The following is a 15,345-nucleotide window of genomic DNA, read 5'->3' as shown; positions in this document are numbered from 1 at the left end:
TGCTGCAGATCTTGCTGCTGCAGATCTTGTTACCCCACACCCTTGGATTTGGGAACCAGGGGGTTGAGAGAGAGAGAAGGCTGGAAAGACAGGAATTTTCTCTCCACTAGCGTAGTTCAGTAGTCCAGTAGGTTTTTAGGTTTTTTTAGTCCAGCCACCTTTTGTTTCCAAGCTCTTTTATACCATTTTTCTTGGCATATATATTGTTTTGACTATTACTGACTACTTACGTAATTGAGTTTTTACTATTTTTTAATACCTTTGTATGCCTAAACACACCCATCCCATACACACCTGCAGATTTTTTTTTATTATATACATACCCTTCTTATTGCACATTCATTCTCTTTTTTAATTTTTTCTCCCCGGTATGACTAACGGTGCTGAGGCTTTGACAAAATTTGTAGCTGCTTGCTCAGCTTCAACCAGACAGTGACCTTGCAACACCTCACAGAAGGGGTCAGGGAAAGATTTGCATCTCCCCTACCTCCTTGTGTAGCAGTGGGTTGGGATTCCAGTGTATTCAAAAGCACTAGTGAAAGTGGCTGTGTAGCATGGTCCTTGAGACACAGGAAGGTCACAGGGGTTCATGGGTGCTGCCACGGGTAGAAATATGGGGGGAGAATTGGGCAGGACTGGGCCCTACTGAGCAAATGGTGCAGTGGGAGGGACTGCAGTGCTTGTGCAGTGCTATCAAGCCCTTTACCTTCCCTGCCAAGCACTCACTGCCCCCCTTGTCTGCTTGGGGCTTGTTTTACAGGGATGGCAATATCATCCTCCATGAGATGCATGGCTCCTACAGCGTCAAGTTCTTGGCACATGAGCAGGAGGTGAACTGCGTGGATTTCCGAGGGGGCATCATTGTGAGCGGGTCACGGGACAGGACAGCCAAGGTGAGAAGGGCTCAGGTTGGCAGATTCTGGTGCTGCTCACAAAGAGCTGGACTATGAAGCAGATGGGGTATGTGTCAGGGGGGGTATGTATGACTAGAGCTAAACCTTCACCCTTGCGCTCCTCTGTGTGGGGAACAAACTACACCTGGAGGGGCAGGCTCTGGAGAGTCTCTTGCCATTTCCTCACCAGGGAAGAGATCCACAGTGAGTGGGGAAGCTTGCCACTGGTCTGAGAGGTGAGGGGAGGGGAAAAAGACTGAGGGGGGATTTGATAGCAGCCTTCAACTCCCTGCAGGGGGGTTGCAAAGAGGATGGAGCTGGACTGTCCTCAGTGGGAGCAGATGACAGGACAAGGAGCAATGGGCTCAAGTTGCAGCAAGGGAAGTTTAGATTAGATGTTAGGAAAAACTTTCTCATGAGGAGGATAGTAAAGCACTGGAACAGGTTACCCACAAAGGTGGTGGACTGTCTCTCCTTGGAGGTTTTGAAGACCTGGCTAGACAAAGCCTTGGCTGGGGTGATCTAGTTGGGGCTAGTCCTGCTTTGAGCAGGGGGTTGAACTACATGTGACCTCCTGAGGTCCCTTCCGGCCCTCATTTTCTATGATTTGATGATTCTATGAAAATCAGTGGGGGCTGGTTCTCCTTTGAGATCATAGGAGAGTCCGGCTGGAAGGGACCTCTTGAGGTCACATTCAGTCCAGCCCCCTGCTCCAGGCAGGACCAGCCCTTCCTAAACCATCCCAGCCTCATGTCTGTCCAACCTTCTCTGGAAAAATTCTGAGAATGGAGAGTCCACAATTTCTGTAGGTGCCTGTTCCAGTGCTTGACCGCCTGCATCATCAGGAAGTTCCTCCTAAGTTTACCTGAGGTCCGGCTTTGTCCCTAAAATGCTACCGGAACAGCCTTTTCCCTTCATACGGGTCTCTTAAACATCCCAAACAGGAGATGGGGGGGTCTAAGTCTGGTTTGCTCTTCCTTACTTAGGTAGTGCAAGAGTGATGTTGTAGCTGTGATGGTCCCAAAATTATGAGAGACAAGGATTTCTTTGGGTGATCTTTTGTATTGGATCAACTATATAGCTGAGTTCAAGGTAGACAAGCTTTCAAATGCAAAACTTTCTTCCTCAGGCTTGACATGCATTCAAAAGCTTGTCTAACTCGATCCCAACTACATAGTAGGCCCAATAAAAGATCTCACCCTAAGAAATCTTTCTTTACCTTGTCATTCCGAAAGTAAAACAAGCGGTATCCTAGGAGGTCCTGCGTGAAGGTGGGAAAACCCAGAAATGTGACTGAGAAAAATGAAGTCATGGGGTCCCATTTTTTCCCTTGCCATGAAAATCACAGAAAAGATTCCTTTTTTTGTATAAACCCCACTGTGTCTCCAACTTGCTGAGGTGAGGACTGACTTGCTTCTCATGCTGCATCCATTGTTCTCATGGATAATTCTCCAAAGCTCTGAGCACTCTCATCTCACGTGTCCTGAGTAACAGAGCTCCTGCCACTCTCCTTGAGAAACTGTTCCACCCTCTGATAAGTCTTGTTGCCCCGGAGTCTCCGTAATACATTGGTGCTCTTCCCATCATGGTGCACCATGGAGAAAGGCTATTAAAAGGGTATGTTTCATCATGGAGAACCTAGTTGATTGTGCCTTCAATTGGCCCATCCTGGAACCACGAGCATCTTAGAAATCTCAAACGTGTCGTTCATTAGAGGTAGGGGGACTCCATCCATAAGGGAGCACTGGACGGGCAAAGCAGTGTTTCACCTGCAGAAGTGTGCCAAGGAAAAGTCCGTCCAGCTCTCTCCTAGGGTTTGGGAGTTTCTTCTCTAGGTTAGGAGAGACCTGCCAGTGAAAACACAAACCAAATGAGTCCCATGCCAGTGCTAGTCATATACCAGGGCCTCAGGTTCTTCTAGCTCCTTTGAGCAGTGTTCCACTGGAGCACTGGAGGAGCATGAAGGGGCACTGCCCAGACGCTGGCCACACCAGCGGGGACAGTATAGCCCAGTGGTTAGGACAATATTGGCTCCAGTGCAGGTTTCTGACACGATCTTGGAAAAGCCGCAATCTCTCTATGCCCCAGTGGGTAACAGCACTGCCCTCCTGTCATACTGGGGGCTATACCATACCCCCATGCTGCTGCCAGGTAAAATGTAGGACAGGGCTACTACTCCTCTCTGCTAGCCTCTCCTAACCTGGAGAAGAAACTCCTGAACTATGGGGGAGTTGGATGGACTTCTCCTCTTCAGGTGAAATGCAACTGTACCCATCCAGCGCTCCCTGATGGACAGAGTTGGGTCTATTTTCACTGCAGGGCTGGTGTGTGGGAGGGCAGAGGGGCAGCGCATCCTAGGGAGCTCTAAGTGCAGTGGCTGTATTGAGGGCTCTGCTGAGTGTTGATTAGCGCTAATCTCTGAATAGCTGCTAATGTACATTCCTTACTGATAGGCACCAGATAGCTGCTCCCAGCCGTATTTTTAACCTGCAGGAGATAGGGGATGCCTCCAGAGTTAAGCTTTTCTGCTGCTTTTGCTGACACTAGGTGTTAAATTCCCCACGGACCAGAATAGCCTGCAATCCCAGCATTATCAACAAACAAACAAATAGGCCCTCCCGGCTTTGAAGTCTTGAAGTAAAAGGCTGGAGCTGGGCAGAGAAAGGGAGAGGCAAAATCTTGGGAACTGGAGAGGAGGGAATGGGGGGGTATTGCAGCAGTGCAGGGTGTGCTTGGAGCCCAGCAAGAGGTGCAGTAGGGCAAGGGCAGTAGATCGGTGTGTATGTGTGTGCATGCATGGTGGAGGGGATTCTTCCACGCTGCTGCGAAGAGCAGGGCCTCTGCCCTTCCACTGTCTGATTCCTGGATGCAGCTTTTGAACCCGGGGTCCAAGGAGCTGGGTGGCTCAGGCTTGTTTAGAGGAACACTGATGATAGGGAGGTTTCCAGTGCGGTGTGAGACTGGAGGAGTGCTCCCTTCCGGCTTGCCCTGGGAGTGGGCCTGCCTGGTTCGATCAGTCTCTGACATGCTCAAGAGAGCTGTCTGCACTCTGGGGATGACTCTCCGCTCCAAAACACTTGTGGTGCCGGGCAAAGGGTGAGGGCACTCTGGGGTCCCCACGCCATGTGAGGTGCCTGCTGCTGTTGGCAAGAGACTTTGCTTTTTTTTTTTTTTTAACGATGAGCTTTTTTGGAAGAGGACGGTGGAGAAGGGTCTTCTCAAGCATAAGCTTGTATCCTGCTCCTCCTTCTCAGGCGCTGACACAGTGTCTCTTTCTGTCTCCAGGTTTGGTCCCTGTCACCAAGCAGAGTTGGCCAGTGCTTGCACATGATACAGACAGAGGACCGGGTCTGGTCCGTCGCCATTAGTCCGTTGTTAAGGTAAATGAGTCTATTATTAACTACATTAAGACCCTATGTAGCTCCTCCCGGCTTCCCTGTGTCTGCAAATCTGTCCAAGGTCCTGGTGTGATGTTCTAGGGACCTGATACAGGCAGGAGCAGGCGGGAAGAGAATCTGCAGACTGCAAGGGCCAGGGATCTTGGGTCACGGCTCCCCCCATCCATGTGGCTCTGTTCATAACAGTGAGTCTGTAAAACTGGTTGCTCCATAGCAGCTTGGGCAGGGAGGCCAGCTCCTCTTCTGAGTGTGGCTTTGTTTTGGGTACTGAGGCACTAGTGCTGTAGCTACTCAACTGAGTGCTGTAGCATCTTCTGGTTAGGGGAGGAGGAATGATGCCAAACACCAAAGAATGCTTCAAAACGAACTGTTTGTGAACTGCCCCATTTGTGTCTGTGCCGCGTTCGCCTCTTCCTAGGGAGTCTTCTTCGTTCTCCGTCTTCTCCAGGAGCAGCAAACCGAGCTGCTGCCTGTGTCTGGATGGTGTTTTGTGACCTAAGTGACACCAAAGCACTTGGTACAGAATACAGCACCATGCTGTGGATGCGTCGAGGGCTGAAATTCAGGCCAGCCCCATACCCAGGCTTTCCCTTGGACACCCACTTTTCCTAGATTTCCAAGTCCCGGAAAGTGCTGGGTGTGTCTGAGGAGATGATGGGGGCTGGGGTGCAGCTTTCTATCCCCGAGTTGTCACTGGTCACATGCACAATGCCATATGTGGGAGCAGGGAGCCTTTGCTGTCCCCTCCCTGGTCAGTCAGCGGGGCCCATCGTGGGGGCTTCTGCCTGCAGTGGTCCTGCTGCCGTGAGGGAGCCACGTGCTGCTTGCTTCTCCTAAGTGATGACCTCTCGAGCTGGCCTCTGGTCAGGACAGGGCTGTCTCTCCCCAGTGCGCACACGCTTTGGTGCACACTCTCTGTCACAATATTTACCTAGCAGCCTTTTCCCCCGCTGGGTGATGAATGGGAGCTGCGGTGCAGCTACCCTGGGCTGGCGGCCTCGCAGCGCGCTCAGTTTACAAGGCCGTGGCTCCCTCTGCCCCCACCCAGCTCCAGGAACCTCCATATCTCTTTTAAGAATTAGAGGCGATTAGCCACGTCATTAATTCTTCAATTTGACGGCTGATATAGCAGGCCCCGAAACACACTGCTGACCCCATATAATGGAAACCTCGCTCCTTAACATATTGATGATGGGAGAAGTTAATTAAAATTCCACAGAGTGAAGGTGTTGGCTAACCTATAAACCTGTCGCTTCCAAGAACAAATCGTTGCCCTCGGAGAGGAGAGCACATCAGAGCCAGGAGGGCAAGGGGGGTGGATGGAGAACAAGGGCTGGGGCAAGGGCCAGGGAGATGAATTCTCCCTAATAAATATGTTGTTTGGTGTCTAACGAGGCTGCGGTCAGAAGTAACCTCCAAGCTCCAGCAGCCTCAGCTCTCGGGTCCTCGCTAGGCTTCTGCCCCGCTTCCCCCGTCTGCATGGGATGTTCCCTGTGCACTTGAGGGCCTGCCTGCATTGTCTCCCTGCAGTTGGAGAAGACCTGCAGGGTGAGGGATGAAGCCTGGGCAGTGCCCTTGCACAGTCTAGGTCCCTTGTGCCTTTCCTCTTGTTCCAAAAGTTCTGCCTAATTCTCTCCTTTCATGTATGGCTGTGATCTGGGAACCCCTTCCTGGCTGTCCTGACATGAAGCTGATGGAGATCAGAAGTGGGCTTTCCAGTGCGGCGCTTGGCACTGAAGAACGTGCAAGCCCTTCAGTGGTGCAGCGCAGCTCTAGAGCCATGGACGGCTGCAGTGCCCAGAGCAGCCCCCAGCCCCCCTGTTTGGGCTGGCTAGGGTATAGGACCAGCTGGGACTTGGTGAGGCTGAAATGGTGGAGCCCCTGGCAGCAGGAAAAGTGCTTTGAGAGATGGAACAACCAGGACTTTGGTTTCTCCTCACACTCTTCACTGTACAGCAGCCCTCTGTCCCTTGGACTGAGACTGGGTCAGGAGCCACCTGGCAGCTGCTGTTTCCTGCAGCACCAGGGCTTTCTAGACCCAGCTCTACATTCCAGTCCATGCTTTATAACTCAGTCCCAGCCACTCTTACAAATCCCCTCCCATTGAGGCACCCCGCCTTTGAAAGAAGAACCAAGGTATGGACTAGGGATGGTTTGGCCTTACTCGTAGCAGGGGCACGGCCTCTACCTGGGATCTCTTGAGCATATATTAACAACCTTTGCAGCAGCAGGATGTTGGCTAATGTGGTCTTCCAAGAGACCTAGGAAAGCTGTGTGCTCTCACTGGAGGTGTTCACTGGACAGCCCCTGGTCAGGGATGATCTAGCTGTATTGATGCCTGTGCTTTATTGTGGGGATTTACCAGACTTCTGAGCTGCGCTGATTGTCCCCCACCCCCTTTTCTTCTCCATGTGTCAGTGGGTTTTAAGAGATGCTGGCTGCAGCTCAGGCTGTTGATGGGGACAAGGCTGTGCCAGTGCTCCAGCTGGCACCAACTCTGCAGGGTCCTGGCTGGAGCGTCTTGCCCCTGCGCTCAGACTCAGACCGACGCTGCATTGGGGCAGGAAGGGATTTCCCCCCTGGCTCAGACTGGTCCAGACTGAGGGGTTTTACCTTTCTCTGCAGCGGGGGCAAGGCTTTAGCCTAGACTCTCTGCAGCATCCATGACCCCCTCTGGCAGCACCAGGGCATTGGCAGCCATGGCCCTCCTGTCTCCAGGGGACAATGCCTGGGGCTGTCAGGGTTGACAGTAGTTTTACACACTTTGGATTATGGTTTGTCTGGGCTGGTTTGCACAGAGCTGATCCTGCCTCAGGCAGGGGTTGGACTAGATGTAACCTCCGCAGGTCCCTGCCAGCCTCAAGTGCTCCAGGATGTGATAATTCAGGTGGTTCTGTCTAGTATGGGAACACTTGGTATCTAATTCTGCTGCCCCAGGTATCTGTCACTGCTCTGACCACTGTGGGTGCTCTGACAAACGATGCAGGTATTTCCTGTCCTCTGCTGAGATATAACTTTGCCACCTGCACCTGTAGCTTCTCTGTGAGGCTTTGCAGCCTTCCCTCCGCCTCCTGCAGCTCCTCGTGCTTTCTGGAAGGTCCCAGGACCTGGACAGGGACAGCGAGCGTTCTCTGAGCCGGCACTGCTGAGATGGGAAGTTAGTTTTGGATTCGGAGACCAGCAGTATCCTCAAGCCAGGGAAGGGGCCTGGAAAGCAGTGCTGTTGTGAGGAAGGAGAGTGGCTCTGGCACCAGCCACCTCTGCCTCCTGCAGCTCCTCTCTTGTTCTTCAGGTTGCCGATAGGTAAAAATGCCTCTGCTTATGCTGCACTTCTCCACAGATCCAGCCTCAGTGGGCAGCCGTCTAAAACCCTGTCTTTTCTTGTGGCAGGATGGGGAGCAGGCGGCAACCTCCCAAAGCCCAGTTGGCATCAGTCCTGCCCCCTGCTTTCTTAACTGTTCAGCAGTGAGGGCTACTGCCCTTGGGCACACTGGATTTGGGAGAGGCCTACTTGTTGGGTACTGGGGACATTTGGCATAGGTGGTGCTGGGCCTAGGGCTTGAGGAGAGTATGGTGTTCAGGATGGGTAATCTAGCGCCTTCTTAAATGCATGGAGTCACTAGACTTTGTGCTGTTCTGCCAGGGCTTGTGCAGAGGGTATCAGAATCTGTCTCTTCAGCTGGGGAAACCCATGGGCTTTCCCATCCTTTCCAGGTGTGAGGTCTCCTCATCTTGTTTAGGTCTTCATACGATGGGTCTCTCCATTGCTGGAGAAAATCAAGGAGAGGCTGGACAGCCACTGGTGGGGGGCGATTTAGGTGCAGCGATGCCTGTGTTGTACTGGGGGATTTTCTGAGCTTTGCTGGTTGTTCAACCCCCTCTTTTACATGTATCAGGGGGTTTTGAAGCCTCCCCCAGAGGCTCTGGGTGCTGGCCGCCTGGGGATGGGACTGGGCTGTGCCAATGCTCCTGCTGGCACCAACCCCACAGGGTCCTGGCTGGAGGGTCTTGCCCCTGCGCTTGGGCTCAGCCTGATGCTGCACTGGGGCAGGAAGGGATTTTTCCTCTGCTCAGACTGGTCCAGACTGGGGGGGTTTGCTTTCCTGTCTAGCAGAAGGCACGGCCTCTGCCTGGGATCTCTCAAGTATATGAACCTTTTATAGAAGCAAGACATTGGCTGCTATGGTCCCCCTGCTTTCCCTGCGGCAGGTTCAGGTGATGTCTTGTGTTGCATCAGGGTTGACTAATTTTTTACTGAGTTTGGACAGTGGGTTTTTCTGGGCTGGTTTGGACAGGGCTGATCTGTCTCAGGCAGTGGTTGGACTAGATGTGATCTCTGGAGGTCCTTCTTGCCACACTTCTCTAGGATTCTTCCCTCCCTCTGAAGGTTCAGGACCACTGTGGGTGGATCTGGGATTTTGGAAAGCAGGGTGCAGGTGGTGCGATACATCATTGCACAGAACACCTATTTAACGAGAAGCTAGAATTCTAGCTAATATGCTAGGGGCCCAGCACTATATTATTCAGGTTAAGATCAAATTGAAACCAAATATAACTGTTGGGATGTGCATTCATTGCTAGATTATATTTTTAGTGTAACATGGCTTCACCTGGCCACTGGCTTGTGCTCAGGGAGCTATCCAAGTCGGCACAAAATGGACCAATGCCAGCTTGCAAAGTGAGTGGAAATTGCTGGGATTTCCGGCAGAATGGCTGCCTCTTCATGCTTCGTGCCTCCCAGCAGTATGAGAAAGCAGGGAGGAGAAGCGACTGTTGTGCCCCGTTGGATTTGGGGCTGGGTTTATGGAGAGAGCGGGGTCTGCGCCTGGCATTTGTGGCTTCAGAAGACAGGCATTGCAGTGTGTGTCGTGGTGCCTGAATGCACCACTCTTTAGGGGAACCTCATTGCAGCTCTGGTCTTTTTTTTTTTTTTCCGACAGAGAGATTTGTCAGACGCAGAGGCCCTTAACGTTGAATTATTTCCATCTTCGGCAAATCATTTATTGAGCACAGAGCACTGAGTCTTTGTGTATCGGACCTAGCTCCTTCTGCCTGGGTCTGTCTTTTGGGGTTTATTTTCTAGCCTTCCAGCAGTTGGGGTCAGGGAGGATCTTTGCTTTTGACTCTCTAGGCCCAGGGAGGCTTGGGGATAATACAGGTACAAAGGGATCTTCCAAAATGCTGTGTATCATTGCAGGGGCAGTTCTGAGCCTGCAGGGTAAGACAGGCACAAACCTTCTGTAGGTGCGAGCGTGCAGCTGCAGAGTCAATGTGGTGTGGGCCCAAGGGACTGACGTGCTGGTCCTGGGGTGTGAAATGCTTCATTTCCAGTCGAAAAGCAAACCCCAAACTCTCCGAAGTCTCATAGAAAGCTTGACTGATTTATGGTGAGCATTGGATGGAATATCCATGGAGTAAAACAGCCTGATCCTGCAGCTGATATTTCCACAGCAGCTCATGTTGATCTCAGGGACTGTGCCAGGGTCTGAATTGGACCATTAGGGCCGTAAGCTGTAACCTGAGACACAAAAATAAGGCTATCAAGACTGTTATTTTAATATGCCGGCTCTTTTCTCTCTACAAACTAGATCTTTATGGAACAGCAGGGGGAGTGGGATGGAGCAGAGGGGTCTGGACCTAGGCTGATACATTTAATGACTGGGGGACAAAAGAGGTGAATGTCCTAGAATCGGAGGACATGAGGGTTGGAAGGACCTTGGGAGGTCACATCTAGTCCAACCCCCTGCTTCAAGCAGGACCAGCCCCAACTACATCATCCCAGACAAGGCTTTGTTTAGCTGGGTCTTAAACACCTTCAAGGATGGAGACTCCCCCACTTCTCTAGGCAACCTGTTCCAGTGCTTTACTACCCTCATTATGAGGTAATATTTCCTAATATCCAACCTCAACTTCCCTTGCTGCAGCTTGAGTCCATTGCTCCTTGTCCTGTATCTGCCCCAACTGAGGACAGTCCAGCTCCATCCTCTTTGCAACCCCCGGCAGGGAGGCGAAGGCTGCTATTCAATCCCCCTCGGTCTTCTCTTCTCCAGACTAAATCAGCCCATTTCCCTCAGCCTCTCCTCACCAGTCCTGTCCCCCAGCCCACGACCATCTTCATTGCCCTCCACTGGACTCTCTCCAACTTGTCCACATACTTTCTGTAGTGGGGGGCCAAAACTGGACACAGGACTCCAGATGCGGCCTCCCCAGTGGTGAATAAAGGGGAAGAATCACTGCCCTCCACCCACTGGCACCACTCCTACCGATGCAGCCCAGGATGCCGCTCGCCTGCTTGGCACCCAGGGCACACTGCTGGCTCCTGTTCAGCTTCTTGTCCCCTATCCCCCTAGGTCCTTTTCTGCAGAGCTGCTGCCCAGCCAGTCACTCTCAGCCTGCACCGGTGCAGGGGATTGTTCCCTCCTCAGTGCAGGACTTTATTCTTGTCCGTGTTGAACCTCATGGGATTTCTTTTGGCTCAGTTGTCCCATTTGTGGAGGCCACTTTGAATCCTAGCCCTACCTTCCACTGTATTTACTACTCTCCCTAGTTTGGTTCATCTGCAGACTTGCTGAGGGTGCATCCATCCCATCTTCCAGGTCATCAATGAAGATATCAAACATAATTGCCCCTGAGACCAACCCCTGGGGCACTCCACTTGATACCGGCTGCCAACTAGACATAGAGCCTCTGACTGTCCTTTGGTCAGATGCTCAGCGCAGTTTAGAAGCCCGTCTTTCTCCTCCATTGCGTGGTGGGCTGAAGTGGATTAGGAAGCCAGGGTGCAGGTACAGGATCCTTAAGCGACATGTAGAGAAGTCCTACAATGAAAGTCCTGCGTGTGTGTGTTCATATCAGCATGAGCTCCACCCTGGTGCATTAGGGCTGCGTGCAGCAACAAGCCCCTCGAGATCGACATGATCCAAGAGCTCCAGCATCTCTTTGTGGAGCGAGTTGGAAGGTGGGTGCCCAGGAGCCCCAGAGCCTGCAGGAGCTGGCTGGCAGCATGCAGCTTGCAGGCCAGGGGATGCCTGCCAGAGCCTCTGGTGTTTGGTGAAGCTAGCACAGCTTTGCGTGGGCCAGAGTCGTGGTCCTCCATGAGGGAGAGCAGAGCACTGGTGCCAGCGGCCTGGGGCTTGCTCAGCACTGCTGCCCTGGAGGGGTTGAGGAGCCTGTATGTGATTTGCCAGAGGCTGCTTGCTCTTTGTTTTCAGCTCTGCTCTTCTTGTCAGCAAACTTCTGTGCTTTGCTGGTTGCCACATTGCACTGGGGGGAATCCCATTCCCATCCCCCTTTTTGGTACGTGTTGGGGTTTTGAAGCCTCTCCCAGAAGCATTAGGTGTTGGCTGCAGCCCAGGCTGGGGATGGGGACTGGGCTGTGCCAGTGCTCCTGCTGGGACTCAACCCTGGAGGGTCTGGGCTAGAGGTCTTTCCCCTGTGCTCAGGCTCAGACTAATGCTGCTTTGGGGGCAGGAAGGGATTTCCACCCTGCTCAGTCTCTTAGCTGATGTGCACTGATGGCACTGGGCTGGTTCGCATCCCTGGAGGTTCATCTCCACGTGTCCCCTTTGGGATAGGATCTGGTAGCACAGACTGTGGTTACCATGTGGTGCCTTAACCCCAGAGCCCAAGTGGTCATTGTTGGGCAGCAGGCTATGTCTTCTCCTGCCTCTTGCATCCACAACAGAAGGGCTAGCAGAGTCCCAAAAAAGCATTACCCCAGCAGAAAGCCGCTCCGGTGCAGTTGAGAGAGCAAGTAGCCCAGGCTGGCTCTGCAGTGGGCCGCAGGCGGTATCTGCAGGTGCCCCAATGCTCGTGGCTCTGTACAACTGCATTTGGTGCTCTCCTTCGTGTCAGGCTAATGGGCAGGAAGCCTCCCTTTCGGTTCTTCATTGCCTCTCCCTTCAGGGGTGAACGCGCTCTCTGAACACCTCCCCAGGGCTCTGACCCTGCTCACCCTGAGTTGCAAAGGGCAGCATTGTTTTTGGTAAGATCGAGTCTTGCTCCATTTCCTTCATTGGTGTGTGGTATTGAGTCTCCATGTTGCACTTCCCTGGGAGTGAGCATGTGTATGTACATGTTCCTGCCACCCCCCCCCCAGCACACATGCACCTACAGATGCACACGAGTGTTTTGCTACCTTCTTTCCTTTCTTTCATTCCCTTCTGCCAACCCTCCCTGAGCTGAAAGGGTTGTGCCAAATGCAGCCTTTTGGTGCTACCCTAATTTATAGGATAATTGAGAAACCTAGAGCCACGGGTTGAAAGGGACCTTCAGAGGTCACATCCAGTCCAACCCCCTGCTCAAAGCAGGATCAGCCCTTTCCAAACCATACCAGATACATCCATAATCTAAACTCTTTATAAAACTACCATCAACTTTGACAGCACAGGACATCACACCCAAACCTGCCACGGGGAAAGCAGGGGGACTGTAGCGGCCAACGCCCTGCTTCTATACAAGGTGGTTAATGGATGCTCGAGAGGTCCCAAGTAGAGGCCATGATAAGCATTGTGAGAGCACCAGGTATCGGGCTTGGATGGATTCTCCATAGCAAGGGCAGAGGGGGTTGCTGTTCTGTGGGACCAAGAGCTGAATTTGATCCCATCTCTGACTTGTTGGGGCTGCAGTTTGGTTCCTCTCTGTGGCTGCTTGGGAGAAAGTCTCCCCCGGAGCCTGGGGACAGTCTCTGCCGTGTGCTGCTCTGTAGGTCTTGCGGTGAAGGAGATGCGCCTGTGTCAGCTTCTCGTGCCCTGTTGCTCATGGTTGGGGTGGGGGACAGTGGCGACCTGGCCCCTGGTTTCTGTTTCCACTTTGTGATCTTTCTCCAATTGCAAACCTGCTGGGGGAGCAGGTAATTTTCCGGGGCCCGGGCTGCTGTTTACTTTTGCCCGGCTGTGCAGCACGCCTTTGTTTTTCCACCTTTGATCAGCGTCCTGCCGACAGATAATTTAGCAATCGCATCCCAGGGTGGAAGCACAGTTAATGTTAAAATGAGTTTTTTCCTTCCCTCCTCTGGCTGCCGAAGCGGAGCAAGGGAGAGGGGAGGCGACGGAGGCCATAAATTCTCGTCCCCGCGATTCTGCGCCTGGCCGAGAAGCGCAAGCCTCTGATGTCTCTGCTGCACTTTCATTAACATTTAAATTAAGGGTTTGTTTTCCAGGCGGCTTCAGCGTCGCAGCCCTTTCATGGCCTGACACAGGCGAGGCCGCGCTCCCTCCAGCCTGCGCACAAGAATAATGATTTGCCCTGTTTTTCTGATCTCCCTCTGGGGGAGGGCAGCGACCTGCCGGGCTGGGCCCAAGGTTCAAAGGGAATTGGAAGGACCTGCAAAGGTAGAGGGGCATCAGGCTGCAGGGTCCCCTCTTACAATTAAAGAGCGTGGTGCCTGCTCCCCTCCCCTCCTGCTCAAAGAGGGAGGCGATGCGGGTCTCTGCTGCTGCACAGACCCCCAGGTGCACATGCCTGTCACCTGCTCGGCTTCCTTCTCCCTGTGCAGCGGGCATTGATTCACACCTGGAAGCAGGGAGCTGCAGTGTCCTTAAAGAGCAGCTCAGGCTGCATTGCATTGCATTGCCCAGGGCTGAACCCCACGGTGGGTGCTCCTGATATGAGAGCTTGGAGTGTGGATGGGCAGTGAAGGGAAAGACTGGGGGGAGTCCTTAGGGCTCTGCTGGAGGGATTGTCACAGGGGAGGAAGTGCTTCCTTGTATCCTGCGCTGAGGCAGGCTAAGGTCTTCCTTCCCTGCAACGTACTGGAGAGAGACCCAGAACCCAGAACCCAGCACCCGGAGGCAGGCAAGCTGCTGCAGCCTGTGCTGATGTTATCCAGGCTGAGTGGTGCCCAGGCTAGCTTGGGGGTCTGCAGTGTTGGCCTGCCTGGGGCGTACAGCCAAGGGGGAGAGGCCTGCTTGGGAGCTCTGCCAGCTCTTCTGTTGCAGACCAAAAGGCAGGGGAGGATGTGGCTTGCTGCCCTGCAACAGCCAGCTCGGGATCTGGGGAAAATCAACAGGAGCTTGGTACCAGATCCCATCCTGTGGAGATGCACCTTCAGGGCAGGGCCTCCGGGGAGGCGAACCAGTCCGGTGGGCCCTGCTGTGGTCCCGACATGTGGTATCATCAAAACAAGCACCTGTTGGTCCTTTGGGGTTTGCCCCAGTCATGACTTCCAGGATGCCGATGGGTCCTTTCTCTGTGCGTTGGAAATGGTGGCCTGTGGGAGGGTCTGCGAGCAGCTGGCTGGAATTGCTCTCACCACACGCCCCATGTTGCTAACCCTACAACTGCTCGCCCCTCTTCCTCCGCAGAGCTCAAAACTCTCTACTGAGAGAGTGTCATTGCTTCCATTTGATAGCTGGGGAAACTGAGGCACAGGAAGGGTGGAAGCAACTTGCCCAGAATCACCCAGCAGGGCAGGGGCAGAACTGGGGATGCCCCATCCTCCTGAGTCCCAGCCTGGTGTAGGACACAACCCCCATACAAACAGTGTCTCAGAGTGGGTGGTGTGGATGCATGGCAGGGCTGTGTCTCCCTAGCCTACAGCTGGCTTTGAATTTGCTGCCAATTTGCAGTCCTGGGGTAGCACCAGAGATGTGTAGCACCAAGTATGAATGCAGAAGCGGATGCAGACCATGCCCCCAAACCTAGTTTCTTTCTTTGCTGGGCAGCAACAGCAACAGGCTGCTACCCTCCAGCAGCTGGTCAGTGGTGGTGCAGAGCGGGTAATGGGCTGAGCTTGTGTCCCATGGGTTACATGCACAATCCAAGAGCGGGCAAGGAAAACACAGTCCAAGAGCAAGGAAAACAATCAGGCTCATGGGGAACAAAAGAACTGCCATAGACTGGGTCAAACCCCAGGTCCATCCTGCCCAGTCTTCGGTGTCACACGGCGGCAGAGAGCAGGGGCTGGAAGGGAGAAAGGGATTTTTCCCCTCCTTCTCTCTCCCTTGCAGCATTGAAGGTCCAGGCAGGTTTGATGCAGAGGCTGTGCCTCGCACTCCCTGCTCAATACCTACTGATGCCCCTTTCCTCCAAAAGTGTGTGCGATCCCTTGGTGA

At 53.2% G+C, this 15,345-nt stretch overlaps 1 protein-coding gene across 2 annotated transcripts in view; it reads left to right on the top strand.

Annotated features, from left to right (window-relative positions):
• Positions 1–15,345, top strand: part of FBXW4 (F-box and WD repeat domain containing 4) — a 79,166-nt gene that overhangs the window by 16,077 nt on the left and 47,744 nt on the right. For both annotated transcript variants that reach the window (XM_090058316.1, XM_090058315.1), the window contains 2 exons: positions 761–893; positions 4,179–4,273. In XM_090058316.1, coding sequence (XP_089914442.1) covers positions 761–893; positions 4,179–4,273 — 228 coding nt within the window. The remainder of the gene's footprint in view (positions 1–760; positions 894–4,178; positions 4,274–15,345) is intronic.

This window comes from Crocodylus siamensis, chromosome 7 (genome assembly GCF_052110815.1).
Source record: "Crocodylus siamensis isolate JL-2025a chromosome 7, ASM5211081v1, whole genome shotgun sequence".
In the NCBI taxonomy this organism is placed as follows: domain Eukaryota; kingdom Metazoa; phylum Chordata; order Crocodylia; family Crocodylidae; genus Crocodylus; species Crocodylus siamensis.
This window is presented reverse-complemented; position numbering and strand designations above follow the sequence as displayed.